This window comes from Zootoca vivipara, chromosome 5 (assembly GCF_965207765.1).
Source record: "Zootoca vivipara chromosome 5, rZooViv2.hap1.1, whole genome shotgun sequence".
NCBI lineage: Eukaryota > Metazoa > Chordata > Lepidosauria > Squamata > Lacertidae > Zootoca > Zootoca vivipara.
The window spans coordinates 43,072,555-43,099,622 of NC_142588.1; the positions used below are offsets into that span (position 1 = coordinate 43,072,555).

A 27,068-nucleotide genomic window follows, 5' to 3' on the forward strand; every position below is an offset into this window, starting at 1 on the left:
TTTATTTCAGGGGTAGCACACATGGTGCCTTCAAGAGGTGATTGGGCTCCAACTCCCATCAGCCCTTGACCAGCAAAGTTGGAAGTTGTAGTCCAACGACATCAGGAAGCAGCAGGGCAGGTAGCCACCCTAATCACCCACCCATCCAGTTCAAGTAAAGGTAGTGGGTGGGAGATCTTATGGGGAACATCAGGTTCTCTCCCGTGGGGAGAGTCTGGAAGAAATACATGCATGAACCCCACAGCCAATGGTAAGAAGTTTATTTAGAATTTTAAAAAGCAGGAGGACAAAGGGAAGAAGCAGAACACTACATTAAGAAACCAAAAATAAAGGGAACATTGTTCATGAGAAAACCAGAAGCCTGCTTGTAAGTAGCAAAGTTAGGTTGGATAACCTTGACCCAACAGGCTCCTTTTATTTTCCTCATCATGTTTTGTTCATTTGTCCTCCTCTCTTCCTGTTTTATTCTTAATAAAACTTCATGCAATTTGACTGTTGGGGTCTGAAGTATGTTTATGCCGAGCATTCCTGTGATCTCCCATGTGCCTAGCCACTGGAAGCATACTATGTGGGTGAAAGAGTGGGATTTCAAGGAGAAACAACAGGCTGTGTTGAATTGCAGGGTGGGGAAGGCACCTGGGTGCTAGGCCTGTTGTTTCTGATAAATAGAGAGGGATTTAGCTGAGAAGTGCAGGGTGTGGTGTCTCCAAGTCCCTTTGGAAGCAGTTGCTTTGACCTCCCAGAATTCACCTCACCTGGGAGTTGTCGGGTTTAATAAGGAGTGTGGTTCGGGTTACAACTGGCAACTGGCAAGGCTGGGCATAAACAGGCTCTCCTTGCCTCCCCTTTCCGTTACCGAAATAACTAAAGGTCCCTCCAGAAATCCCTTTTCTTGTGCATTCAAGATAATTAATGCTCCTGATGCTATTGGGGCAGCTATATGCAACCCTACCTTCCACACTGTTTGTACTTGCAAATGTTTTGAGGCAGTCACACTGCTTCATTTCCAATCAGTGCACATCTCATAACGTCCTGCTGAAATCCTCAAACTTTTTATAGCACACCAATGTTCTGGTTTGTTCCTGTCCTGCTTTTGTTGCTCTTCATTCAACCCCTTTGGACAGTGAAAATGTGGTAGAACTGGAGAAGCATAACAGAACTAAAGCAGAATACTTACACCACTATTGCACTGTTACTGTTCTCAAGAACATATTGCAGATCACAATAAAACACCTATCTGGTGGGGCTCTACAGGCAATTTGAGATAGGGCAAGAGCAAAGCTATAAGGCCTTACATTTAGATTATGCCTCAGGATTTAGACAATGTTGGTGATTCTGGCAGAAGAATTTAAGTATAAACTAGGATTGTTTGGGGTGCTTGATCTCCAGTTTCCTGGTATGGAGGTGGTTCTTGCTTTTATTTGTACAGTAGCCTGTGCAATGGGATGGGGGCTAGACTAGGTGGGGTTACCTGACATTTTTATGTGAGCAACATTAATGGCTTCCTGAAATTGATCATGACTAGATGTGCTGTAGTGCACCTGGCTGAAGGCCAGCTGGGGACAGTGGAAAAAGAAAGCTCTCTAAAATGCCGTGCACATGGCTGTTTACATCCATGTGGGAGGAACGGTTCATGCCCTTCATTTGCTAGGGGCACCAGATTGGTAATTTGAAGCTACACCTAAGCAATTGCAATCTATTTGCAGCATTTGCCACAGGAAACAAGAGTACAATGCAAATAGGGATTAACGTCTAAATGAGCTGAGCATGAGGGATGGGTGCAGTTTATTCTCCTGTTCTGGGAAATGTGATCACCTGCCTGACCAGTGCAGGCCTTTAGATGTATGATATTAACACTCCTACACATATGCTAGGTGTCAAAATGAGTCCTTCAGCAGAGCTGCCCAGAGAGTGCTTGCTGTCTCTTACGATGTTGGGAAAAGAAGAGAAAAGGTCACATAGATTGGAACCGATGGTATGCATGCTTTCAAAACCTGCATTCAGAAAGAGGCAAGAGTTAGCACTCAAGTTTCATCTATGCCATTTAGGAAGTTAATGTAACAATTTTGTTTTGCAAATGAACAAAGTGTTCGTTTCCCTGACTTACCACGCTTTTACAGCTGGGCTTCTTAACTCCAAACCTTTGAGTAAGTCTCTCCGTAGTGAACTCTTCCCATTTCCCATCTATCTGACACTGTGCTTTGATTTCATACTTAACTTCACGTGTCTCCTTTAAACTGACAGGACTCCGCTCGGCAGTAAAAAAAGATATAATTGGATCTGCATGTTTGACTCTCTGAAATGACACAGAGTTAAATTGTTATTTGTCAGCATCTGTGAGCTGAAGGTACTCAAAAACCTCCATCAAGAAAATCCTAATTCAAGGTAGATCAATCTCTTTTTACCTAACTGGTCTTCCTAGCTCCCATTGTTTTTCCTTTGGGTATGTACACATTAAAGGTAAAGGTAAAGGAACCCCTGACCGTTAGGTCCAGTTGCGGACGACTCTGGTGTTGTGGCACTCATCTCGCTCTATAGGCCGAGGGAGCCGGTGTTTGTCCGCGGACAGTTTCTGGGTCATGTGGCCAGCATGACTAAGCCGCTTCTAGCGAACCAGAGCAGCGCACGGAAATGCCGTTTACCTTCCCGCCGGAGCGGTACCTATTAATCTACTTGCACTTTGACGTGTTTTCGAACTGCTAGGTTGGCAGGAACTGGGACCGAACAACGGGAGCTCAGCCCATTGTGGGGATTCGAACTGCCGACCTTCTGATCAGCAAGCCCTAGGCTCAGTGGTTTAGACCACAGCACCACCCGCGTCTCTAGTAGCTGCAAATGCAAGCAAGGTGGCCACTCCCATTCCCTCATGCATTTCATGTTGCATTTGCTGGACACAACTAGAGAGCAGGTGATGGTGTCTTCATATTATCTGATTTGTTTACCTGCATCTGTACACCCACCTGAACTCCAGTTCAAGGAAAGTGTCATTCTGCACATGTCGAATGGCTGTCTGAACTGTATACACCACAACTAATCTGTGACTTGCATTTTGAAGTCAGAAGGAAGTTGGTTTGGGGAGAAAGCATCAAACAGGAGTATTTTTCGAGAAGCTGCAGGATACATATGGGTTGAAGCTAATGTCATGTGTACTTGATTTCAGACACCAGAGGTGGGAGTGCAATGGAGCTGGAATGGGAATATATACACACCCTTTGTCTTAGCTACACCTGCTGAACTGCTCAAGTCTACCTGACTATTAAAGGGGTAGGATCCCCATACTCCTTGTCACCCTAATGAGGAGTTGCACAGGAGCACTTCTGCCCAGTTTTGCAAGTCAGCCTTAACTCTATTTTCCTCCTACTCATAGCCAAAAATGCCAGTGGCACAATCCTCCTTGTAGAAATTTATTGTTTTCAGGGTGTAGCCTTGTTCAATGTTTTATTCATCTCCCTAAAGAAAGATGGTGGCCCGAGTTAGAGAGAACCACAGAAACGCTTTTCTTACCTGCATGTAAAAACTGTAGGCTGAAGCATCATGTTTTATTGCTTTTATCTCAAAGAAGAATCCATAAATGGAAATTATTTCTGAATGGTACCTTGGCTCCTGAAGTAACCAAGAGATTTTTTTTTAAAAAATGCAGCTTTATCCCAGTTAATTTCAAAGTTATGTCAGCAAAAAGATCTGTATGTACTGTGAGAGGTCCATTAAGAGAAGTCTGGATTCAACAGAGCAGCTGACCTGGTGACCTCTAAGGGGAAGGACCGTGGGAACATCGCAAAAGACTGAACAGTTGTTAGTTACTCTATACGGTATGGACAAAATTCACCTCACTAATTCTTGCCACAATTTTGCCTTCCCATCCCTCCAATTTCAGTCTGTATTTATTTATTTAATTTATATACCACCCTTCCTCCTGAAAGAGCCCAGGATGGCAAACACATCAACAATTGGAGGAAATGGTAAAAATGTTACAAGAACAGTTTAAAACGTTATCTCGGCCAGTGATTTCAGAGTTGGCAGCAACAGTATCTTTCAGCCAATTTTAGCATATATATTAAATCCTTTCTCTTTCTTTCTCTCATATTCATGCATACACCCCCCCCAAATCGTCATGTTAGGTTATGTGAAATGTTTTGTCAGCAGACAGTCTCCTGCCCTCCATCCTGTGTAGAAATTCTTCACGTTTTAATAGTGACCTACCTGTGTAAGCACCAGACCAAATCTCACTGCCTGAGTGTTAAAGTCTCTCTGAAATACCATGTCACCACCATTCTCTAGCTGAAAGGAAAAGAAAACTTCATATAGGGTTCATGAGTTCAATTTTTTTCAATAAAACATGGTTTTCAATAAAACACAGGCGCCAATTCAGTGCTTTAGCCTAACATGGGTGGTTCCCATATCTAGGAATTAGGTATACAACCTGTTATTTAAGGGTTTGTAGTATTCTCCCTGAAGGAACAAGCTTGTTGTCAGGAAGTACTCCTGGAATTTCAACTTGTCACTGGAGTATCAAGGGGATTCTGTGGCCAGGGATGCTAATGCCCAGCTTAGGCTGGTTCATCAACTATGACCCTTCTTGGCCTGGGACAGCCTGGACTCAGTTGTCCATGTTGTGGTGACTTGCAATGTTCCCTACATGGGGCTGCCCTTGAAGATGGTGTGGAGGTCGGAGCTAGTACAGAATGTGGTGGCCAAGTTGTTAAGTGTGGTGGCCTGAGAACTGTAGCTCTTTAACAACTCTCTCTTAACAACTCTTAACAACTCTCAGCTCTTAACAACTCTCAGCTCCCTCAACAAACTACAGTTCCAGGATTCTTTGGGGGAAGCCATGACAGTTCACACCTGGGACATCATGGTTTTAATGCATGCATTTAAACAAGAGATGTCCAGGTTGCGAACTGTCATGGCTTCATCATTATTCTCCTTAAACAATGTTAGAAATTAGGTCCATGCTTCCATGTACACTTCTCCATTGTGTATATCTGTTTTCAGTGTCTGAGCTGAATGACAAGACTCTACACACTTCAAAGCAGGCCTGGATTTTTATAGGCATAGACATACTAGGAAAATATGCCAGAGAGGAAAACTGTGAAGTTAAAAAGAACTAAAATCCCCCCATTTGCACAGTATAGTAAGCATACCAACTCACTGCATGGTAATGATCAGACAAGATCCTCGTCAACCACGGCAGAGGAAGGAAGTTAATTTCCCAGAGTTCCTCCAAGTGCCTGCCTTTGGGAAGAAGAGAGGAAAATGAAATATTATTAAATTTCTGGTAATCAGAAAACAAAAAGAGAGGTGTCATCGTACCTGCTGAGTCTGATATTGGCAGGGGGTTGGACTGGATGGCCCTTGTGGTCTCTTCCAACTCTATGATTCTATGATTCTATGATATTATTAGTGATGCACTTGCAGGGCTTTGCAGGCACAACACTAAAAGCAGGAAGAGTTTTTGGAAAGGGGAGACGCAGCAAGAATGCAAAAGGGAAGCCCAGGCATGTGAGCTAGGATTTTAAGGCCACACCTTGTTGAAGAATATGAGCAGCTAAGAAGCTGTGAGGTCAACACAGAGAGAGGAACTGATGAATTCGTCAGGAGAGAACGGGTTGCAGAAAGACAAAGAAAGGGGTGGCTCTGACCACATCATCACATGCCCCTTCAATGTATCAGCCTCATAGGAATGCAAACCCTCAACAGGAAAAAAAATCCTGCCCCTAGTATAAATCTATCCTCTCCCATCCACCTGTCTAGCTATGGCACCACTCACTTAGTTCAATCACTACTCTGTCCAAGTTGACTCTCCTTTATACTTTCTGCACGGTGCCCCTTCCTGCTTCTGCTCAGCATTCCGCCAAAATTAAAAACTGTCAAATAAAGTTTCCTTTTTGACAACCATGCACAGATCCTCAATTGTTTCAACAACTGGGATTTGCACAGTTTGCAGGGGTGCCATTCTTCCTTCCCTGTGCTTCTGCAGGCCAGACACAAATGCCAAGAATCAGGTTTAACAGCATTTGGCTGGGTTTTACATTAACCTGCTTTTTCAGATGCTCACAGCACAATGAGGAAGAAATTAATCTGGGCTCTCGCCTGTGCTACTGCTGCTGAAGAATGCGGTGCTGTTTGCGTATAGCAAAGTATGCATTTCAGTTTCATGGCCAGAAATGGCTTTGCATGATGTCATCACAGACTATTCAGGCTGAAAGAAGTCACTGTAACATGGGCTTGCTATTGAAAGCAGCTATTGTTCCAAAACAAATGTACTGACAAAGTGGGTGAATCAAAAAGATTTCTTGTTAAATGTGGTTTCTTTTAAAGGGTGCATGACAATAAGCTTCCATTCTTCTTTCCCTCTCACATCGCAAAATGTACAAAAAGTGCCTTTCATGTAGCTGGTGGTGGATAAGCTTTAAATAGTGAGAGGCTATTACAATGGGAAGTAAAATAATAATTAAAAAATCCTTCCAGTAGCACCTTAGAGACCAACCACGTTTGTCATTGGTATGAGCTTCAATGTCTGCACTTGGCTAATGCTTTTATTAGGACCAACCAACATGTCACAAAAATGTGGCAAGCCTTTGAGTTCTCCAAAACTCTCCAGGAGGTGAGATGATACAGAAAGGATGGGATGGAGATGAGTAATTAAAAAACAAACAAACCCAAAAGTCAGCTTGTAGACTTAGTTCCAAGATGGTACGACCTAAAGGGCTTTGAAAACGAAGGGTGGTAACCAACTTATTTGGTCATATTCTGGGTAAAGGTAAAGGTAAAGGTAAAGGGACCCCTGACCATTAGGTCCAGCCGTGACCGACTCTGGGGTTGCGGCACTCATCTCGCGTTATTGGCCGAGGGAGCCGGCGTACAGCTTCCAGGTCATGTGGCCAGCATGACAAAGCCGCTTCTGGCGAACCAGAGCAGCGCACGGAAACGCTGTTTACCTTCCCACTGTAGCGGTACCTATTTATCTACTTGCACTCTGACGTGCTTTCGAATTGCTAGGTTGGCAGCAATATTCTGGGTACACTGAAATAAATGGAATTCCTACCATTGATTTCAGTGACTGGGTGAGATTTCAGTCTGATTCAGCATAACTCTTCTTAGATTTTTACATTAGACAACATTTCCCCCTTCCCAACATTGTCCTGATCAAGAAATCATCGCACTGAGCAGCAGACAACACACATGCACGTATACATTAGGATATGTCTGCTGGAAAATGAACACTTTCAGTTGTGAGAATGCTGATCAACTCTTGAGGAAGAGAACAGTGACAGACGTTCTGGAATCAGACTCCTTCAGCCATCCTCAAGCAAGTGATCAACGCTGTCAAAGCCTATAGAGTTTGACCACCTGTTTTGTACTGTGGACAAAGTCATGATCAAGCTGGAAAAAGACCCACAACTGGCCTGTTTTGGGGCAATTCATGCTGCACCTTTTTGTGGGTCCAAACCCCAATTTATGCATAGAACAATAGTTTCTCTGCATGCAAAATCACAATTCCTGGATGATCATTCTGCTTGCTTTGACTTGGTTCTTAAAGGTCCTATATTTGTCATCAATGATAGACCATGAGGGTTTTTTTTTAATAAAAAAACAGTTTTGCTTTATATCATACATAAGTTGCTGTTGGAATTTTTTACACCTCATGAAACACAGTGTACTAGTAGTGGGAAAAATTCAAAACTATTTGAGTGTTTCTGAAAAAGAACTCCCAACCCTATCAGAAATGCCATTTTCAACCAATTTCAGTGAATATTAATCTGGGTGATTAATGGTGGGCTTAGCAAAAATTTTGGATTCCTTCATTAGTTTGGGGAAATTGTTATTTTTAATGCATTGTGGAATTCTAGTATCATGGAATATTGAATTTGTTTCAAAAAGGAGATAGCTGCAATAGATTTTACCTAAAATAAATGGAGGAAACACATAATGAAAAATGGAATGTTTTGGATACATGGGTGGTCTCCAATGCTACATCTACTCAGAATAGACCCAATGCGCATGGCTAATTTAGTTTAATTAATTTCAATAGGTCTACTCTTAGCAGACCTTAGTTAGAAATGACTCTTTATTTGCAGTTATATACATGCATACACAGTACTACTGTAGTAGTTTTCTGTCTCTGTGTTATATGTGTGCACGAACATGCACGCCCACGCGCGTGAGCACACACACATTCCTTGTGCATTTCCTCCAAGTATTTAAACCATCTTATTGCAACTAAGCCCAAGTACTGGTATGTGTAATGGAAGTAATCACATGCTCTTCCCCTGTAAACTCCTGCTTCCAGTTCCTTCCTTTGCTCCTTCCTATCTCTATTTTAAGATTATAAGCCCCTTGGGGTAGAGACTCCTGAAACCTGTTATTTGCAAAGTGCCATATGCAGATGTGATTTTATATTAAAAAGGGCAGAGCAGACCTATGGAGGGGGGGCACACAAAATTTGGGAGTGCACTTTCATTCGAAAAACTCATTGCAACAGTATGTTTAGCTTTTAAAGAAAAAGTAAACTTACTTGAAGTGATGCCATGTAAACGGAGGGACTGAAAAATAGCTATGTATCGCTGTCCTACTTCCCTTTCCAGGAAGGCACATATCTTGGGCAAGCTAAAAACAAAACAATGGAGCAGAAAACTTTGTTTAAACCCAGCATGATTTCCTATCCAAGCTTAGTATTGCTACAGCTATTATTTATTTTATACATGGAAAGCATCTGCAAATATTACAAGTGCGCATAGATTATTATGTGAGGTTTCTGTGCACATGTTGAAATGCCCAACTGTGTCACTGCAATGAGTTATGCATGTGATTCTCATATGCAAGGCAAGTGAGATTCCATATGCATTTATTTCAGGCTTTGTCCAAGACGAAACTGATTTCCTAATATGAAAGATACCAATGGTAATGCAACAGTAAGGATTAACTTTGTATTAATGTACCATTTTTATATGTAACTGTGTATTTTTGTAATATTTTGTTTTAAGTGCCTGTTGTTGCTTCAGCTGTTTTGCTCAGAGATATTTTTAATATAAGTGGTATGGAAATTAAATAATCAATCAATCAATCATTTCCCCAGGTAGGTTCTCCAAACATCTACCTTGATGTGATTCTTAATCAGGACTCACTCTATCCTGTCTTCTCCCCCACCCTCGCCACAGACACAAACACACTGGCTTCACTCATTTTTCCTCCCCCCTGTCCTCTTTTCCATTGAGTCTGCAAAGAGATCAGAAGTTTTTATTCTGTTTTCAACTAGCCACAGTTTAGCACTACATTCACTCTGAGGTACAGTGGGCAATCGTAAGTATGGTTTAATGAAATAAGCCAGCTTCATAAACCAATCTTTGAGGTTGGCTTGGTTCAGTAAATCATGGTTTGTCCTGGTTCAAACATAACAATAAACTGTGGTTAGTTGGAAATGGAAGGAAATGTGTCTGATCACACACACCGTGAAACATGAGGGGAGGAGAGCAAGCTCAAAGTTCACCTAGACATGCTCATTTAATGATAAACCATAGTTTATTATTACGTCCAAATGTAGCCACCATTCAAGCATATGATTCTACAATTGGGGGTGGGGTTGTTCTTTTTTGCACCTCAAAGTATTATATGAGAGTGACATACAAAGAATAATTCACTAAAAAAACCAACCCTCTGAAAGGTTATATGAAAGGTTTCTTAGAGGTTGATTCAAAGGTTGACTGCATTATTAACAGCAGGAAATATCTAACCAACCATTTAGGTTATATAATGATTAATAGAAAATAAGAGCTGTGTGAGGCCAAATCCTTACCAGGGAGGAGGAAGCCAGCAGCACAGAGCCGGTAGACTAAACAAAAGGGTTCACTGATCTAAGTGGAGTCCTCAGGTAATATTTGGTAAACAATCCAATTTTTTCCAAATGAGGCTTAAGTGAAGCAAACCTGTGTCATTGCTAGTTTTCTGTTTTACTTTGTATTGATTTACACAAACTGGTCCAAGCTGCCTTGTTTTTAAAAGTGCCTGGCATTAACCATTCCCAAGAATCCACCTTCATCTCCCCAGGGAAGTGTCAATTATAATGTTTCTGTCCTTATGCTTTTTCTTATTCTGCTGGGGAGGACACAAAATAGCCCTTGGTGGCAGAGGGAAATTCCATGCCAAAAACAACAACAACAACAACAACAACAACAACAACAACAACTCCAAAACACACACACACCCAAATCCACATGCAGATTTTAAAAAAGGAGGGGGGGTGAATCCTAAAGCTGGAAAATTTGGCTCACAAGGTGTCATGTCCTACCCCTTGACATTTTTTAGTTTTGTCTTTGAACAGCTGATCCCCGTATGCTGTATCACAAGCATGTCTACTCAAAAATGAGTTCGATAGGACTTACTCCCATGTAATTCGGCACAGGTTTGCATCCTAAAGGCCCTTTGAGCCCATTGAACTAGTTCCACAGTTTGGATCCTGCCTAAATCTCTGCCCATTCCTGTTTATGGATCTTTGCTGGGCATTTTTCTCACTACAGTATACTTCTTTTCATGGGTACAGTATTTCTTTGCCGAAGAACAAAGGTATGCCACAATAGACCCAACTCTAAATCACAGTCATTCATTAAGGAAGCTCTGAATGAAATGATTCCCCAACCCCCACCTCCACTCCTGGCTTCTTTTTTCAGCGTTCATTTGCAACATTGCTCTCCCGCCTAGATACTTTGAATACTTTATTTTTATAGATGCAAGGCAACCGGAAGTAAGTTCTCTGAAATCGAAGCAACCCACACCCTGTCTTTGAAAGGTCAGAGAAGAATCAGATGCCTGTTGCTGCAGTTCACTTCAAAAGGCAGAAAGGAACTGCAAAGTGGTTTTTTTTCTCCACTTTACACAATAGATCACTTTCAGCGACTTTACACAGAAAACAGCTGTTTTCTCTGCACATTATATTTGAGCTGAATTCACTACTTAAACACATAGGGATATTCACATTCTAATTATTGAAAGGCACTCTCTTGAGTAAGCATATTTAAACTAATCATATTTTTATATGAACTATTTGAACTAAGCATATTTTAAAATACTTATTTGCCTTCTAGAATACCGCTGTGCCTCTATTCTCCACTAACTTGCAGCATCCAAAAGTTTGTTCAAACACTCAAAAAGTTAAGGAATGCTTGAGCACTGAAATACAGCTTTATAGTGTTATTTCAGTTTATTTCAGGAATTTCAATCCCACTCTTCAGGTAGCAGACTACTCCCAGCAGGTAACAGGGTAAAATATTTAAACAATATTAAGTACATTTGTTTGGCACCTCACTTCCCATCTGTGACTGAACTGAGTTCACACTCACAAAGCAAGCTTCCCTTAACCTCTGCAGAACCCTACCTCTCCCCCCTGAAATTTATCCCTAGGAATAGGGGGATATTTGGGAATGGGTTTTGGCATGAGTGTCTATAGAATGTGTGTTTGTGTGTGTGGTGGGGAGTTAGCAGAAAGCAGCAGAAAGTAGCCCAGCCACAGAAAGCAGCTTAAAACTCATATGGTTGGAGTTGAGTGGTTAGTGTCAGAATAGGACTTTGGGGGAGGGGGCAGCTATCAATGTCCATTCAGTCATGAACCTTACTAGCTGACCTTGGGCCAGTCACTATCGCTCAGCCTAACCTACCCCCAAAGGGTTGTTGCGAGGATAAATTGAGGAGGTGGTTAACCAAGTACACCACCTTGAGCTTCCTAGAGGACCATATAAATACATCAAACAAACAAACAAACAAACAACAGATTTATACAATTATGAACTGTTTGGAGAAACCCAAACCTAAAGCTCCCTTTGGCCAGTGAAATTAGCTGTATGGTTCTTTGGACAATGGTCAATAACTGGGAACTGGTAGCCGTGTAGAGATTCTCCTACAGCTGCATGGGTAAACTGTATGAGGAGTGGCTTTAAACTGGCTCAAAGCTGCCTCACTTCTGGTGCAGCTGCCGAACAATGCTAAGCTTTGTGCATCTGCTTCTTCTGTTGTTCTTTTCTGGAAAGGCACGTGCCAGCTCAAGGGATTCCCCTTGGTTTGATTCAGCAATCCTCTTTAGCAGACTATTTTTGTGCAAACTGAAAACTGTGCTTGGAACATTTGCACCTGTTAAATTATAATACTGTAAATAAACACCACTGTGCTGATTGTAGGATTTGCTCCCTTTTTTAAAAGAAAGAAAGAAAGAAAGAAGGAAGGAAGGAAGGAAAGAAAGAAAGAAAGATATAATAATGGTCACACTTACTAACTTGCTTTCCAGACCTACTCTATATTGACTGAAAGCCAAAAGAGAGATAAGCACACTTTCAGCCCAAAAAATTGATGTGCTAAAAAAGCATAAAAAAGCATGTGTTCAACTGCAGTCATCAGATGCAAGTAAGTCCCACTGAAATCAACAGGACTTACGGTACTTTCCAATAATATGTTTAGGACTGGGGAACTATAATTGTCCCTGTTTCAACACACCCTATTGGTTTGATTCCCATCCATCATGTTTAAATGGGGTCTCACTGAAAACTGGATAACCAGCAGTGGACTTCAAGTTCCAGTGTGTCATATAGCTTAATGCACAAATGCAACATGCTCCTTTTCTCTTTCCAGATGCCCTAGATAGCAGCAGGTTACATAAAGTAATCTTCAAATAAATAGATACAGATGTGCAAATGACAAAACATTTTAAACTGAAGAGAACTTAAGTGGGAGTGTTAGAACAGATTTAGTGCAAGCTGGGGGTGTAGCTAGTTAACTCTGCAACTCCTGACTGCAAAATCATTGGGAAAACAGAATGCTTCAGCACAGAGGATGTTGCAAAGCAATGCACTTTACTTTAAATGTGAACTGCGTAGTTGCAATCTGGCATCGCACTCAGCTTGCACATGTGTGCATCATAAAATTTCTCATTTTCCACTAGGTTTTCATATAAAAAGTACTTCTTGGGTAAAACTAGGAAATACTGATTCACCCACAACTCATTTCCTATCTCCTGGTGAAATGAGAGAGAGAGAGAGAGAGAGAGAAAGAGAGAGAGAGAGAGAGAGAGAGAGGAGAGGTTGATTCCAAGCAGGGAGCTCCATTTTGAGCCAAACAGTAATTTCTTTATACTGATAGATGACTCATAGGAAAGAATGTCTTATGGGAATAGTAACAATAACAACAAAACAGCAATGTCAAGAAGATCTGTTTGAGGACAGCAGGAAGAACGAAGATAATGAAAAGCATTTTCATGTGAGAGGCTTGAAATCCATTTGTTGCTTATTATTTCAGACTAAAAGGCTGGTGTATTAGTTCTCCTGACCCCTTCCTCTCTTTCTCCTCCAAAACCGCCTTCTGCACCCTCAAAGCAGTTTACAAAATATGTGACTGAAACCCACCCCAAAACAGTGGCGCCTGGAAGTGCTTAGTGTCATCAGCTGCAGGCATGCTCTGGGTTTTCCCAGGTGACCTATTTATTGAGCATTCATCCTCGTTCACCTGGACAAAGTGTATGCAGAGGTCAGATTGTATTTGGTCTTTGTTGAGCATTTGTTCTGAATTGTTTGTGTATATGTCTTCCTGTTCATGCCACACTTTTAAGTGCGTTTCCTCATCACTTTCCTAAACAGAGGAAATCTTTTTAAGTGGATTTGTTAGGCTAGGGCAACAGAGTGTTTTCATCCACTTTAAGGGTGTGCACATAGAACATTTTATTCTAAAATCAAAGGAGACTAAGCTCTTGTTTTTGCTAGGTAAGCCACACACAATCTAGAGCTATTGCTTACTTTCTGCCCCTGAAAAACACTTCTTGGGAAACTGGTTTCATACAAAATAATAAAAGCTCATTGCAGATTGATTCTGCATTATCCTGGTCTATTTGAAGATAGGGGTAGGCAGCAGGGCAATGTGTGCATCCAGACCTGTCCAATGAAATTGTGGGTGGGTATATATACTGTGATGCAATCACCACTTCCTTCTTCATTCACCTGAGGTATGCAGTGATGGGAAGGTGGATAATCTCACCAAGGGGAGGATTTTCAAATACGTATCCCAAAAAACACACCAACCTTTGTGGATGGCAGCATCTAGAATTAATCTAGAATGAAAGCAGCATGATGAGCATGATCATAAATGATTCCAGATTGAGAAAAACTACGTTTCCTTGGCACAAACAGATTAGTACCTACACAGACTAATTATGCAAACCTAAACTTCTGGTACATGCTTGAATCCCTCCTGCAAAATACTGACTTTTGAGAGGGCCCCTCAAACTCTCTCGTTCTGAAGGGTTGTGTTTTTATATTTTGGGGTTTATCCCCTCGTACGTGTGTGTGTTTAATGCTGTTTATTTACCGTATTGGATGACAGTGCCAGCAGCTGAAGACTTTCTGCTCCATGAGCGATTGCGCTTTTAGACTTTATAGAAGTTTTAAAATATGTGCAATTGATATGAATAGGTGTGTAGAGTAGGAATTAAAAATACATTTAATTACCTGCTAAAATATGTGAGGACGGTATCATAAGATGGAATTATCTGAATTTTGGGGTTTTGTTGTAGGAAGACCCAGCATAGTGCAGTTCGCAGGAGATGAAATTCATTGAAAGTAAATAACCTGCAAGGCAAAACAAAATCTTTATGAACTACCAGTTTGTATGGTGTCTGTATTTGTCTAAACAAATAGTTACATCATTATTTTTAAGTGTAGATATTAAGTGTAAGTTTAAGTTATTTTCCTCAGATAACTATATTTTTCTGTTTGGGTTATTTTTAAGAATTGGATGCAACTACTTCAAGTTAGTTTTATTTACTTTAGCACATTGATCAGCATGTCATCAGGCATATTTTTTTGACTGCAGTTCCACACAGGACACTTGCCATGACATGCAAGTTACAAGTGCCAAAAATGGCAAAAACAACCACTTCAGTAGTATTGAAAGACACAAATGCTCAGTTTTTCACGGGTGCAGTTCAGATTTCTGTTGGGACTGGGACAAGATGTAGCAAAGTCGAAAGTCCCAAGCAAACCTTGGCTACATTCAGAGTTAAATTGTGAAGCATCAGTACAATATTAATATTAAAGGTGCCCTTGCAGAATGGGATATGGTCTGAAGCAAAGTGAAGTCTTGTCACTGTCACTGCATAGGCACTGTTTTTTCTCAGGCTCTTGGGGTTGCCTGTACTTCTGCTATCAGTTTATTCCTGTTTCATGGAATGATGCCCCTGCTTTCTTGAGCGTTCCTGTGTTCCTTACCTTGTATTTTAGGCCAGTGTTTCCTTTACCTCTCCAGTGGCCTACCTGATGTTCTGCCTATTCAGTTTGGACCTCTGACTTGCAAACTACTTGGTTTTTGAGCTAACATAGTGAAAACCCATCTTCCTGGCTTCATCCCTCTACAGATTAGGGGCTAGAAGATGTTCAGCAAAATCTTACTTAACTAGACAGAAGCTTTTGAGAAAGTCACATGGCAGCGAGGAAACTTAAGGACAGCTCTTAAAAACTTTTGTGGGAGGAAGCTAATTGCTTTCCGAGAAGGGCAAAGTTAATGAACTGCTCAGATAAGACAAGAGTCTATTTAAAGACAAGAAGCATGGAAAATGTGTCCAGCTTTCAGCAACACTTTGGAAGTAAAAACAGGCAGTCTTTAAAAGTCATTGGGAAAGGGATCTTTGCAAAAAGCAGACATTCTGTCCAAACACTATAAATAAATCTGCAAAACAAGGAGCTTATAGCTGCCCCTGGGAGCCACCAAGTGTTTTAGCGGAAGCAAGAATCTAAAATGGATGGTGGTGGGAAAGCAGCAATAATTTCTTTCTCACCCCTTCATCAACCCTCAGTTTTGATATAGCACAACTCTCAGATATCTGATTTTGATTACCTGCAGGAACAAGGAACAGATCTTCTCCACTGCCCACCCACAGACATTTAATGTGCCCATAGCTGTGTGATCAAGTGGGAACTAGGAGAATGGCCTTGACAGTGGGATCTAGGGCTGGAAAGGTCTGTCGGTTCTGATTCTCTCTGTTACTCATTTAAGTCATAACTTAAATCAGGCATCCCCAAACTTCGGCCCTCCAGATGCTTTGGACTACAATTCCCATCACCCCTGACCACTGGTCCTCTTGGCTAGGGGACATGGGAGTTGTAGGCCAAAACATCTGGAGGGCCGCAGTTTGGGGATGCCTAACTTAAATGTTCCACATTTTGCAGCAATCTGCCCTAAAAAAAAACCCTATTGAAAATTAGTGTGAATTTCTCCTAATAAACACATTTTAATGTATACATTTTTGAGTAATGTATACATTTTTTTAAAGCAAACCTCCCTAACAGACTGCATTTTTGTATGTTATTTTCACTCATATCTTCATTTCCACACACACTTTCCCACAGATATATGCATTTTTGTAATCATTCTTTGCTTGGAGAAGTGCATGTACCTGTTCACGTATTGTTCTGGAAAGTGCAAATTTTAGAAGACTTTTAGAAGACATCTGAAGGCAGCCCTGTTTAGGGGAGTTTTAAATGTTTGATGTTTTGTCGCATTATTATTATTATTATTATTATTATTATTATTATTATTATTATTCAATTTGATAGATTTGACTTTAAATGTTTACTGAATTTCTCCTCCACCCCTCCATCTATACTGGTAGCAAAAGGTCCCAGGACCCCAGAATCTCCAGGTTGGGCTGGGAGATGCTCCCTCTTTGAAACCCTTGGGAGTTGCTGCCAATCATTGTAGACAATACTGAGCTGGATGGACCAATGGTTTGACTTAGTATAAGGCAACTATGTTATTACTGAGTTCCTATGTCGCTGTGATAGCCTTCCCTGTACAACAGCACAGGATCTTTCATCTGTGCTCACTGCAACTGAATTGTCATGATGATCAAGCGTTCTTTGCTGACCCTACATCTTATTTTCCGGGGTGTGTGTGCTAATATGCACTGTTTGACTCCTATCTAGCTCCAGACCTCCCTCACTAAAATAAAACAAGGGCAGGCACAGTGTTGCCACATCTGAAACATTGTCAAATGTACTGTTGTTTTGACAAATGCACATCCTTCATTTCAGAAGCTCAATAGTAGATCGCCTGCTTTGCATGCAAAAAAACCCCCACTCCCATTTCTGACAAAATCTCTGGGGCTTAATAATTATGTGATTAGCAATCACATTGTGTCCTTTTTATAAAAAATACAAGGTGAAGAGGGACAATTGTTCTCAGGAATGCAACATGCGAAGACAAAATATTTAAGCCTACCCCACACCACTTCTCCTATCGGTGAAACCGTGCCTCCTTCAGTGCATCAATGAGCATTAGGGAAAAAACCTTGCACTGAGCAGCCACTGCCAGCCAGGCAGGGCTGGTGCTAGGGTTTTTTGCGCCCTAGGCAAGATCACCTTCTGGTGCCCCCCGGCCAATCATATATCAAACACAGGGTGCCGGGCCCCCAGGGGTGCCCCAGCGAGCGCAGCGAGCTGGGGAGCCGCACAGCCCCGCCGACGGCCTCCTCCTACGGGACTGCAGGACACAGAAGCCCTCTTTGCTTCTTCTCCCTCCCTCAAGCACTCGAGAAGGTTGCTTTGCCCGAGTCCTGGGGGGGAGGGAGCTCCCCTCGCTCCAACCCTGCAGCCGCCCTTGTGGGTCGTTCGGCCCGGCTCCTTAATGCCACCTGGCTCGTGCCCCACTCACCGGCCACGCCGAACTCACCGCAGGTGGAGATGGCGTCGTCCCGGTGCAGGCGGATGTCGGCGGTGTCGCAGATGTGCCCGGCGAGGCCCCAGCAGTGTGCCTTCTGCTCAGGGCGCACCTTCCTCCCCAACGTGGTGGGCGGCGCCTACTCTGGGTGCGCAGCGCAGCCGGGGCCTCACAGAGCCCCCCCAGGCCCATTCAAGGAGGCAGAGCGTGGAGGAGGAGCCGGCTGCCAAGGCAGTGAGCTCAGGAGACCCGGAAGCAGAAGGCATGACCCGCCCCAGGGCGGCTGCTACAGCGCCACGCCCCTCATCCCCCGCTCGCTCTCCCGCCATGGCCCCACGAGCGCCTGTTGCAGCTCAGAGCTTCTGGGCGTCGCGGCAGGTGCTCTCCTGCCTGCCTGCAGCCCCGGCGGCTCGCTGTGCTGGCGGAGAGGGAAGGCGCTGCCGGAGCCCTCGCTCTCCCTTCTGGGCACGGCGGGCGGCGGGCAGTGGGGGGGGCAGGTTGGCCAGCGCCTCCTCCATGTTGGCGCTCTAGGCGATGGCCTAGCTCGCCTTAATGGTAGCACTGGCCCTGCAGCCAGGACTAGACAGTGGACAGAGGTGAGCCAAAGATCGAAAGCAGATTCAAATGATACCTGAAATCAGATTGCAAATCAGAGGACACCTGCTGAATCCACGTAAGAAACCTTTAACGCCCTAGCAAAGCTAAGTCACACACAGAAAATTTAATTCACATGGCAGCCTCTTACTCCCAATGTGACATGTCACAGGCATAAAAACAATCTGTTTTGCTCAAGTTAAGTAAGACTTTCCATGGAATTAGGTTGCTGCTTCATAACACATCTGCTAGGACAGTGGTTTTCATAAGAGAGCAATTACAGTGGCCATAAAACAGAGAACTTCTGGTCAAGTCAATATTAGGTTTCATTTTAAAAACAACTTGTGGAGTGGCAGAATCCAAAGAAAACCAACCGTCATGTCTGCTAAATCCTTTGCTCGCAAGAGTCAGTAGCTTTCATCCGATGGGCATGTTCCCTCTGTACTAAAAGTTCCTTCTCCAAACAAAGGTTGCACCTGATCATTCCTGCTTACCGAAATGCATGAGAAAATAGCACCCATCAAATCTGCGATTTTGAAAAACGAACAGAACAGTCGTTCACAGCACATAGCTTAGCACCTGGGCCTCTCCAACTTATTGCTCGGGTGGAGTACGGGAATGACCCTTTATAGACCTCTTAAGAAATGACTGGATGATGGACAGTCAAAAACATTAACCAATTATATCGATCAGCAGCTGTTTATGTGGATGGGAGGTTTAACCCTTTCATCCCTTTCCTACGGAGGGGACCGAGAGTAAACTGGAGGCCCAGCCAATGCCAGCACCACCACCTCCATCTCCAAAGACAATGCCAACACCAACATGAACAAACCTGGCAGACCCAGCCCACTCAAATGAGTGCCCATTTACTTGCCCAGTCCCAAGATGGCAACCACTTGTTGCACTATGAGTTGCGCCTGCCCTACCCTTCAAAATGCAGGTGCAGAGAGCCCATCGCTTGTTGGATCAATGTCTGAGCTTGCCCTTAGCCGTCTGCTTATACCTCTTATGTACCTGCTGCACCTTGTAACCTGTGCCTTGCCTATGTCCCAACCTGATTTATCCATTAAAGCTATTGGATGGGAGTTCCAACTTTAAGGGAGGCTTATCCACAGTGGCACTTAGCCTATCAAATGACCTCTCCAGGGAGGGTCAGTTTTATAGATGGGCTGCTATATTTTCACTGCTGAATGGGGACCTTTTGATTTCTCCTGGATTTTTTTTTGGGGGGGGAGGAGTTTCATAGAATCATAAAGTTGGAAGAGACCACAAGGGCCATCCAGTCCAACCCCCTGCCAAGCAGGAAACACCATCAAAGCATTCTTGACATATGCCTGTCAAGCCTCTGCTTAAAGACCTCCAAAGAAGGAGACTCCACCACACTCCTTGGTAGCAAATTCTACTGCCGAACAGCTCTTACTGTCAGGAAGTTCTTCCTAATGTTTAGGTGGAATCTTCTTTCTTGAAGTTTGAATCCATTGCTCCGTGTCCGCTTCTCTGGAGCAGCAGAAAACAACCTTTCTCCCTCCTCCATATGACATCCTTTCATATATTTGAACATGGCTATCATATCACCCCTTAACCTTCTCTTCTCCAGGCTAAACATACCCAGCTCCCTAAGCCATTCCTCATAAGGCATCGTTTCCAGGCCTTTGACCATTTTGGTTGCCCTCTTCTGGACACGTTCCAGCTTGTCAGTATCCTTCTTGAACTGTGGTGCCCAGAACTGGACACAGTACTCCAGGTGAGGTCTGACCAGAGCAGAAGTTTTATGCTGCTTTATCTGCTGTTTTATATCTCTTATTGTAATGTGTGCATTTTATTATATTATCTTAATGTGAAAGCCGCATATATATTTTTAATCTGAAAGGGAGGAGGAATATGAATATATGAATAGTATTACATAAAGCCCCCAAACAGTAATGCATGGGTAGGCAAACTAAGGCCCGGGGGCCAGATCCGGCCCAATCACCTTCTAAATCCGGCCTGCGGACGGTCCGGGAATCAGCGTGTTTTTACATGAGTAGAATGTGTGCTTTTATTTAAAATGCATCTCTGGGTTACTTGTGGTGCATAGGAATTCGTTCATCCCCCCCCCCAATATATATATAGTTTGCTGACCCCTGCACTACAGTGGTACCTCGGTTTACAAGCACAATTGGTTCTGGAAGTCTGTACTTAACCTGAAGTGTACTTAACCTGAAGTGAACTTTCCCATTGAAAGTAATGGAAAGTAGATTAATCTGTTCCAGACGGGTCCGTGGAGTACTCAACCTGAAGCGTACTTAACCCGAGGTATGAGTGTAATTGGTTCCGGAAGTCCGTACTTAACCTGAAGCGTACTTAACCTGAAGCGAACTTTCCCATTGAAAGTAATGGAAAGTGGATTAATCCGTTCCAGACAGGTCCACAGAGTACTTAAACTGAAAATACTCAAACCGAGGTGTACTTAAACCGAGGTATGACTGTAATGCCTATGATGTCTATAGTATCTGGCAGAAGGCAGTGCTGCAGAGTATATATTGGCAGAGCCATGTCCATTCCCCATATATACTGAATTGCTATGAAAGCATTGTATCCGTTCGCCCTCCTCAGAACTCCTGCTCTCCGTTTTCATCAATAAAAAGAACCCAACTGACTTGTGATCCCACTTCCTGTAGCTTCCTAGAGAGCAGAACCCTCCAAAGACCTGCTTATTTAGCCTTCGTCTGATCTGCCTGCACAAAACTTCCTTTTATAGAACAAAATATTGCACATCCCTCTGACCTTGAAGATCTAATCACTTTCTGCAGTAGTTCCAGGGGCAGCTGCCGCAGGTGAATCTGAGAGCCAAGCTGCGGGACAAGGTTCACCTCTATCCATCTTTCACATTCGGTGATCAAGGTGGGCTGCTGGTACTGATTTCAAGGGAGGGGAGAAAAGTGTCAAAGAAATTCTGAACTCTGGGACCATCTTGTGGTAGAAACTGGAAATTGAGACATCATATTCAGATTGAAACTAAAAGTACTGTACTAAAAATATTGGATTTTAAGTGCACACCTAAAATGTATAGTGTGAATACTATTAATTCACATATTGTAGAGATTTGCTGCTGTCAGGGGCAATGCCATTTGCTGGGAATCTCAAGGCTTCCCTGGCCATCTGAATGACCACTATGAGAAGAACAGATTGCTGGACTGGGTGAGCTTTTGGCCTGATCCAGCAGTCTCATCCTAAGTTCTTATTTTCCTGCTGAGTCTGCACTCTCAATGGCTAACCCGGTTGTGTTCCTCTGTCACTGTTCTGTCTTGGAGACAGGCCATATTTCTTTAAGAACTTCCTTTTTGCACCGCTAAAGAGGTGTTCAGACACCCACACCCCTTGCACCGGGGAGGGAGAAGAGAGAGATTGTGTCTCCAGCGGCTACACAGTCAGTGCAAACATGTAGCCTCCCTTTACATGAACACTGAACATGGGGCTCTCAGTGGGAAAGGTCAGAGGTCGAAGCGAAAGGGTGTGGCAGATAGTGTCCTATCAAACCTCCATTCATGTGTTCAATGCATGCTTAGAAGCAAGTTGTCTGGACACCGCCCCCCCCAGAGGCAATCCGAGGGTGGGGTGATAAGATCAATAAAACAGAAGCCCTGTTGCTACAAAGAAACACCAAGCCTGCACAGAGGGCTCTAGAAAATTGCAGAGGTGCAAATGTCAGCAACAAGTGGGTCCATGAACATTCACCAGGCTCAGCTAAAATCAAATCCATCAGGTTTACAGCTCACCTTGCAGCCTGCAGAATAATAGCTGCAGACACTGGCTGGGCAAATGTTTCCTCTCATAAGCTGCACACACCTTGGGGGGCAGGAAAAGAGAAAAGGCTATTAATGCGAGTTGTGAGCATAAGGGGAGAAGAAATAGAGAAAAAGAAGCAGGAGAGCATTTCACCCATCTCCTGGGCAAAGCTTCAGCAATATCATTGCTACCATACCTGGGTTCTGAACCCCCCCCCCAACCCAACCCAACCCAGTTCAAACAGCAGCATCTTTTCCAACAGTAGTGCTGTAGGAAAGGACCATGTTAAAATAAACATTTTAAAGAAATCACCAAACAATTTAATTATTTATATGGCAAAGCCCTTGATGAAGAGCAATGTTTGTCCCCAGAAGGCCAAAATGGATGCGACCTATATTTAAAACAATCTGAGGGTTGGTACCAATATGACTTGCAAATAAATAAAAACACACCAAAAATGAAACAAAATTAAAAATCATTATGTGAAATTCAGTACATGATATTGTAATTCCTAGGCAACACTGTGTACTTCCAGCTACTCTGCTATGCATTTTGGAAAGTTGTTTGCCTGTCTGCTATCTGTTCGGGTATTGTAAGAAAATTCTTTACTCAAATTCTATGCTCAAATTATGTTGATATGTCTATATGGGTATGGAAAAGAAATATGACTGTGTCCTAAAAATATGTTGATTTCATCAGCTACTGAGATAAAATGGTCTTCGCCAAGACTTGCATGTCAAGCTCAGTCAGAACTCTTTTTTTTTAAAAAAAGGCAGTTTTAAAAATATAGGAGACTCTTCCAGTAAAACAACAACCCAGATGATTCATTCCACATCTCTTGGCAGGCTAAGGGCGTCAACTTGTGCTTTTGCCGGGTGACAGGAGGACATTTTTCTACCATTCTCTCACTCTAATAATGCCTAATTTAGGATGGTCGTGCCAAGAGACACAGAAAATTCCGCCAAGAAGAAGTGCTATAACATTGGCTTTGAACTTGGGCTACAGAGAGGTGCAAAACACTGTTACATCACCAGAGTCACTAATAATGGCCAGAGATCCTGCTCAACTGATTTATTTGTGCAATGTAACTAGTGCCACAATGCTCCGCAGACCAGCAACTGTCTATGTGAACAGTTAGTAGACAGACCTACAGCTGAGCTGTGCAAATGTTTCTTTGAACATGACTTCCAGGTGCACAACACCAGATGCTTGACAAAACCCGACATTGCACAGAACCAAGTCATGAGGGAGGGAGTCCAGTGTTTCGTACCGCTATACAATCCAGTCCCCACATCTAAAGCCAATGACAGGATGGTGCGCCAATGTCTACTTACTTCTGGAACAGGCTAGGGAACTGTAATACCTCTGCAGCAGCCAGGACTCCCAGAACATCTTCTTCATTCACTTGGAGTTCAGAGTTGTATAAATTCTTCAGCGCAACAGAAAAGGCTTCATTCACAGGAGATGCAAATAAAGACACCAGTAAATTCATCAAGCCTTAAAAGTGCAGCGCAATGGTTCCCTCTGTCCCCTGATCTGAGTTCCCATACAGTGAAATGGCAATACTGTGCTATGGACTTAGCATTACCTGTGGGCCTGCCCCCTCTCCCTATAACAGGCAAGCTGTTCAGTGTATACAACTGTAAACAGCAGTGTAATACCAAACAAGTTGTTTAGGTATTGGCAGAAGTGGCCAGCCATTTCTCGTGAGCCCTCTCTCCTTTTCCTTCTGTTGGACCACAGAGCTGTGACCTTCCCCACCCCCCAAAGTAGCCTGCTACTTTCCAGTGTGGTGAAGGATGTTGTTCTGTCACCAATCTTCAAGCTTTCAGTAGAGCCAGTGTGGAAAGGAGCAGGGCGCCATCTTGTCCTCCTTCTCAGTCAGCAAAATGCATTTTGAGCCACTCCTCACCTACATCCTCAGCCCCTCACATAGCCTTTCAGGGCAAAATCTTAACACCTACCGAAAATGGCCAACCTATATTGTTTGTATCTGTAGCTAGTGTCCATATCAAAGGTAAAAACAGATTACCAAATCGAGTGACGTCTGGATCATTAACCTCCAATGCAATTGTGACTCTAGGCATTGCTTGCTTCTGTTTGAGGAGTTCTTTGTTTTTGCGACCATTAAAGAGACGCTGCTTATAACATCTGGTTTCTGCCAAAAGCATGAGAAATGAAGGAAGACTAGTATGGGATTTATGCCATGAAAGGCACAATAAGCATAATTATGTTCTTTCCACCTCAGTTTTTCTAACAAAAAAAGGGGAGGGGGAGTGCTGCTGAGTGGTAGTTTTCAGTTTAAAATTTTTGTAGTCATGTTCTTTTTATCATTTGTTGTTTTTGATTGAAAGCCACGTTGGACAGGCATTTGCCCAAAAAAGCAGCCTAAAATATTTTAAACAAACACACACACAAAAGATGTGACACTTATATGTCTGGCTTAATCGATCAAATGGTTGAATAAACAAATCTCTGGACTGACTTCCAGTACCTTTTTCGACTTGGGGCTTGCTTTCTGTTATTTGTAAGTCGCATTTCTGAACAGTCTCAGCAAGAAGCTGTGAGAGGACCTGAGATTTGAAGAAGTACATGCGATGAAGTTCCCATTGGAAGCCCAAGCACTCCAGGGTTACATCTGGGGTGGGGGTGAGAGAGAGACAGAATAGTGAAACTGGAGCTGCTTCTGTGGAGATGACAGGCCACTTCCAGCGGCCTGTGGGCCTCAAGCGGTGCTACCCACCTGCCTCCATGCCTTCTGTGATCTTTTGCGTGTAAGAAAACAGGCTCTCATTTGGAGTTCTGTGCTGGGATGAAACCCTCAATGGAGAAAGAGAAACAAGAAGCCAAGATTTCAGTCACTTAGAATTGTTCTGTTTTCATGCATATCAAATGGTTGCACCTATGGTTACAAAATGCCAGCTAATCAACATGTTTCAGTGAATTTGAAAGGAACAATGTTTTCTTTTCCCTGATAAAGACTGCAAGACCAATGTGGTGCGCCTTCCAGAAGTTGCGGACTACTGCTCCCACTTTCCTTGACCATTGGCCATGCTGGCTGGGGCTGATGGGAATTGCAGCCCACAACATCCGAAGGGCACCACTTGGGCTACCGCTGCTATAAGCTGAAGTGTACTGGATGAGGTAGCAGAGAGAGGCACTACAAACATGGCCCCCTGGCAGTTGAGTCACTGCCACTTTCTTGTGGGGAGAAGAGGGAGATAATTGAGAAGTTGGCAGATATTATTACTGAACATAATTGATAAGGATATTCCAAAACAATCAATAGTGTGTTTTTATATGCAACGGTGGTGGCCGGAATCCTTTTGGCAAAAGGATGGAAAGAACAAGATGCTCCAAAAATTGCAGCTTGGCAAGCTAAAGTACAAGACTATGCAGGGATGGCCCAGTTGACAAACAGTCTTAGAGGAAAATCTAAACAACAATTTAACAAAAAAATGGGACGGATATAAAAATATGTTCATAAATATTGTAATAATTCACTAACTATGCCAGCTTTTGAGTGACTGAAGAAAATTATAGAGTTGGAAAAGTTAAGGATCTAGAATGATGTTAGAGTGTAAAGGATAAGTATCTTAAAATGATTAATGTATTGTGCACATTCATGTTTTTAGAATATGTACAAGCATAACTAATTTACAGGAAGTCTATTACTAATTTCTCTCTCTCTCATCAAATAATGAAAGTTGATATTGTGATGCCAAAAGTGAAATGTTATGTATGAATGTTGTGATTATAATTTGGGTTAATTTAGATCAGCAGAGCCAAATCAGTGCTCCCACTCGTACAGCCTCGATAAGACTTCATTGGCTCTTGCTGGTGCTGTTGTGTCGGGGGGGACAGGACATTTATTTATTTGGTAGCTTCATATTCTGCTTTTAAACTTGAGTCCTCAAAGCAGCCAACAACATTGATGAACCACAACAGATACACCAAGACTCGTACGCTCACAAAACAAAACAAAACAAAACAACCAGTCCCACAGAAGGCAGATGACCCTGTCTAGTGGGAGAGGGAAAAGTTGAATGCAGCAGCCCCTGGTGCTGCCTCAGCTGGTCTTCCTCTCTCTCCTCTTCCTTCCCACAGGGCAGATGGTGTCTGTTGGGCCTGTAGAGGGGTGGGGAAGCTCCAGAACACATGTATGCATGCACACCATTTCTTTGTTTACAGTGGAGATGCAGGTGGTTGACAGAACGGGGAAATTCCATTGTAAAGGCCGTTTACCAAGGTTCAATATGTCAGTGTCATTTGGCAGTTACCTGGATCTATGCTTGTGCTTTGGAGTGCTTGGGAAATGCTTCAAATCATACGCATTCTGAAAGTCTCCATTTTCCTTCCGGTCCTGTCGTTCTGCACCCCGAGAGATGGGCGTGTCAGCTGGAGGGTTAAAGAAACAAAACAAAAATGCTACGTATTTTTGCCCATGGAAAGCAAGTATCAAATGGTTCATATTATAGCACCAGGTGGAGACCTTCCTTCCTATTGCCCAAGCATTCTAGTGTTTTCACACCAAAGATTATTTGTGTTTCTTCTAGTTTTGTCTTCTGTTGTTTGGGTTTTGGCTTGTATTTGGCTTGTATTTATCATAGTTATTTGTTGTGTCTAGATGTTGTGTGTGTGGATTTTAATTCACACTTTTGTATACCATCCTGAAATAGCTTGACAAAACATGGTTAACACATATTTAAATAAACAGGATGGAGTCCAGTTTAGTACAAATTGAATGACGAGGCTTCTCCTTATTCTAATCCCCCTGTAGAACTCCCAAAAATCTGCTTTGCAAAGAGATTCTAGAGCAATCTAACATGTAAGTGCACATCAGAGGAAGGGAATCTCTTTCAGTTCAAGGGCTGCACTCCCACAACAGGAACTTTCGAAAGGCCACATGCCACTTGGGGGCAGGACCAGATACAAAAAGTGGTTGCAAATTGAGATGGAGCAACAGCTATGACTCACTTTTGTGCAGTAAGCTACATTCCACACACAAAAAGGTCAGATACACT

General features: G+C 42.9%; 1 protein-coding gene across 1 annotated transcript in view; it reads right to left on the bottom strand.

Annotated features, from left to right (window-relative positions):
• Nucleotides 1–245: 245 nt before the first annotated feature.
• The window catches only part of BTBD16 (BTB domain containing 16), a 32,272-nt gene continuing 5,449 nt past the window's right edge, over nucleotides 246–27,068 (bottom strand). Inside the window, exons 4-17 of the mRNA XM_088670495.1 lie at nucleotides 26,325–26,442; nucleotides 24,788–24,864; nucleotides 24,539–24,682; nucleotides 24,077–24,202; nucleotides 23,379–23,493; nucleotides 22,035–22,104; nucleotides 21,043–21,173; nucleotides 14,478–14,597; nucleotides 8,516–8,607; nucleotides 5,150–5,232; nucleotides 4,201–4,278; nucleotides 3,505–3,603; nucleotides 2,108–2,296; nucleotides 246–1,994 (exon numbers count right to left, since the gene is read on the bottom strand). Coding sequence (XP_088526621.1) covers nucleotides 1,926–1,994; nucleotides 2,108–2,296; nucleotides 3,505–3,603; nucleotides 4,201–4,278; nucleotides 5,150–5,232; nucleotides 8,516–8,607; nucleotides 14,478–14,597; nucleotides 21,043–21,173; nucleotides 22,035–22,104; nucleotides 23,379–23,493; nucleotides 24,077–24,202; nucleotides 24,539–24,682; nucleotides 24,788–24,864; nucleotides 26,325–26,442 — 1,511 coding nt within the window. The 3' untranslated portion in view covers nucleotides 246–1,925. The remainder of the gene's footprint in view (nucleotides 1,995–2,107; nucleotides 2,297–3,504; nucleotides 3,604–4,200; nucleotides 4,279–5,149; nucleotides 5,233–8,515; nucleotides 8,608–14,477; nucleotides 14,598–21,042; nucleotides 21,174–22,034; nucleotides 22,105–23,378; nucleotides 23,494–24,076; nucleotides 24,203–24,538; nucleotides 24,683–24,787; nucleotides 24,865–26,324; nucleotides 26,443–27,068) is intronic.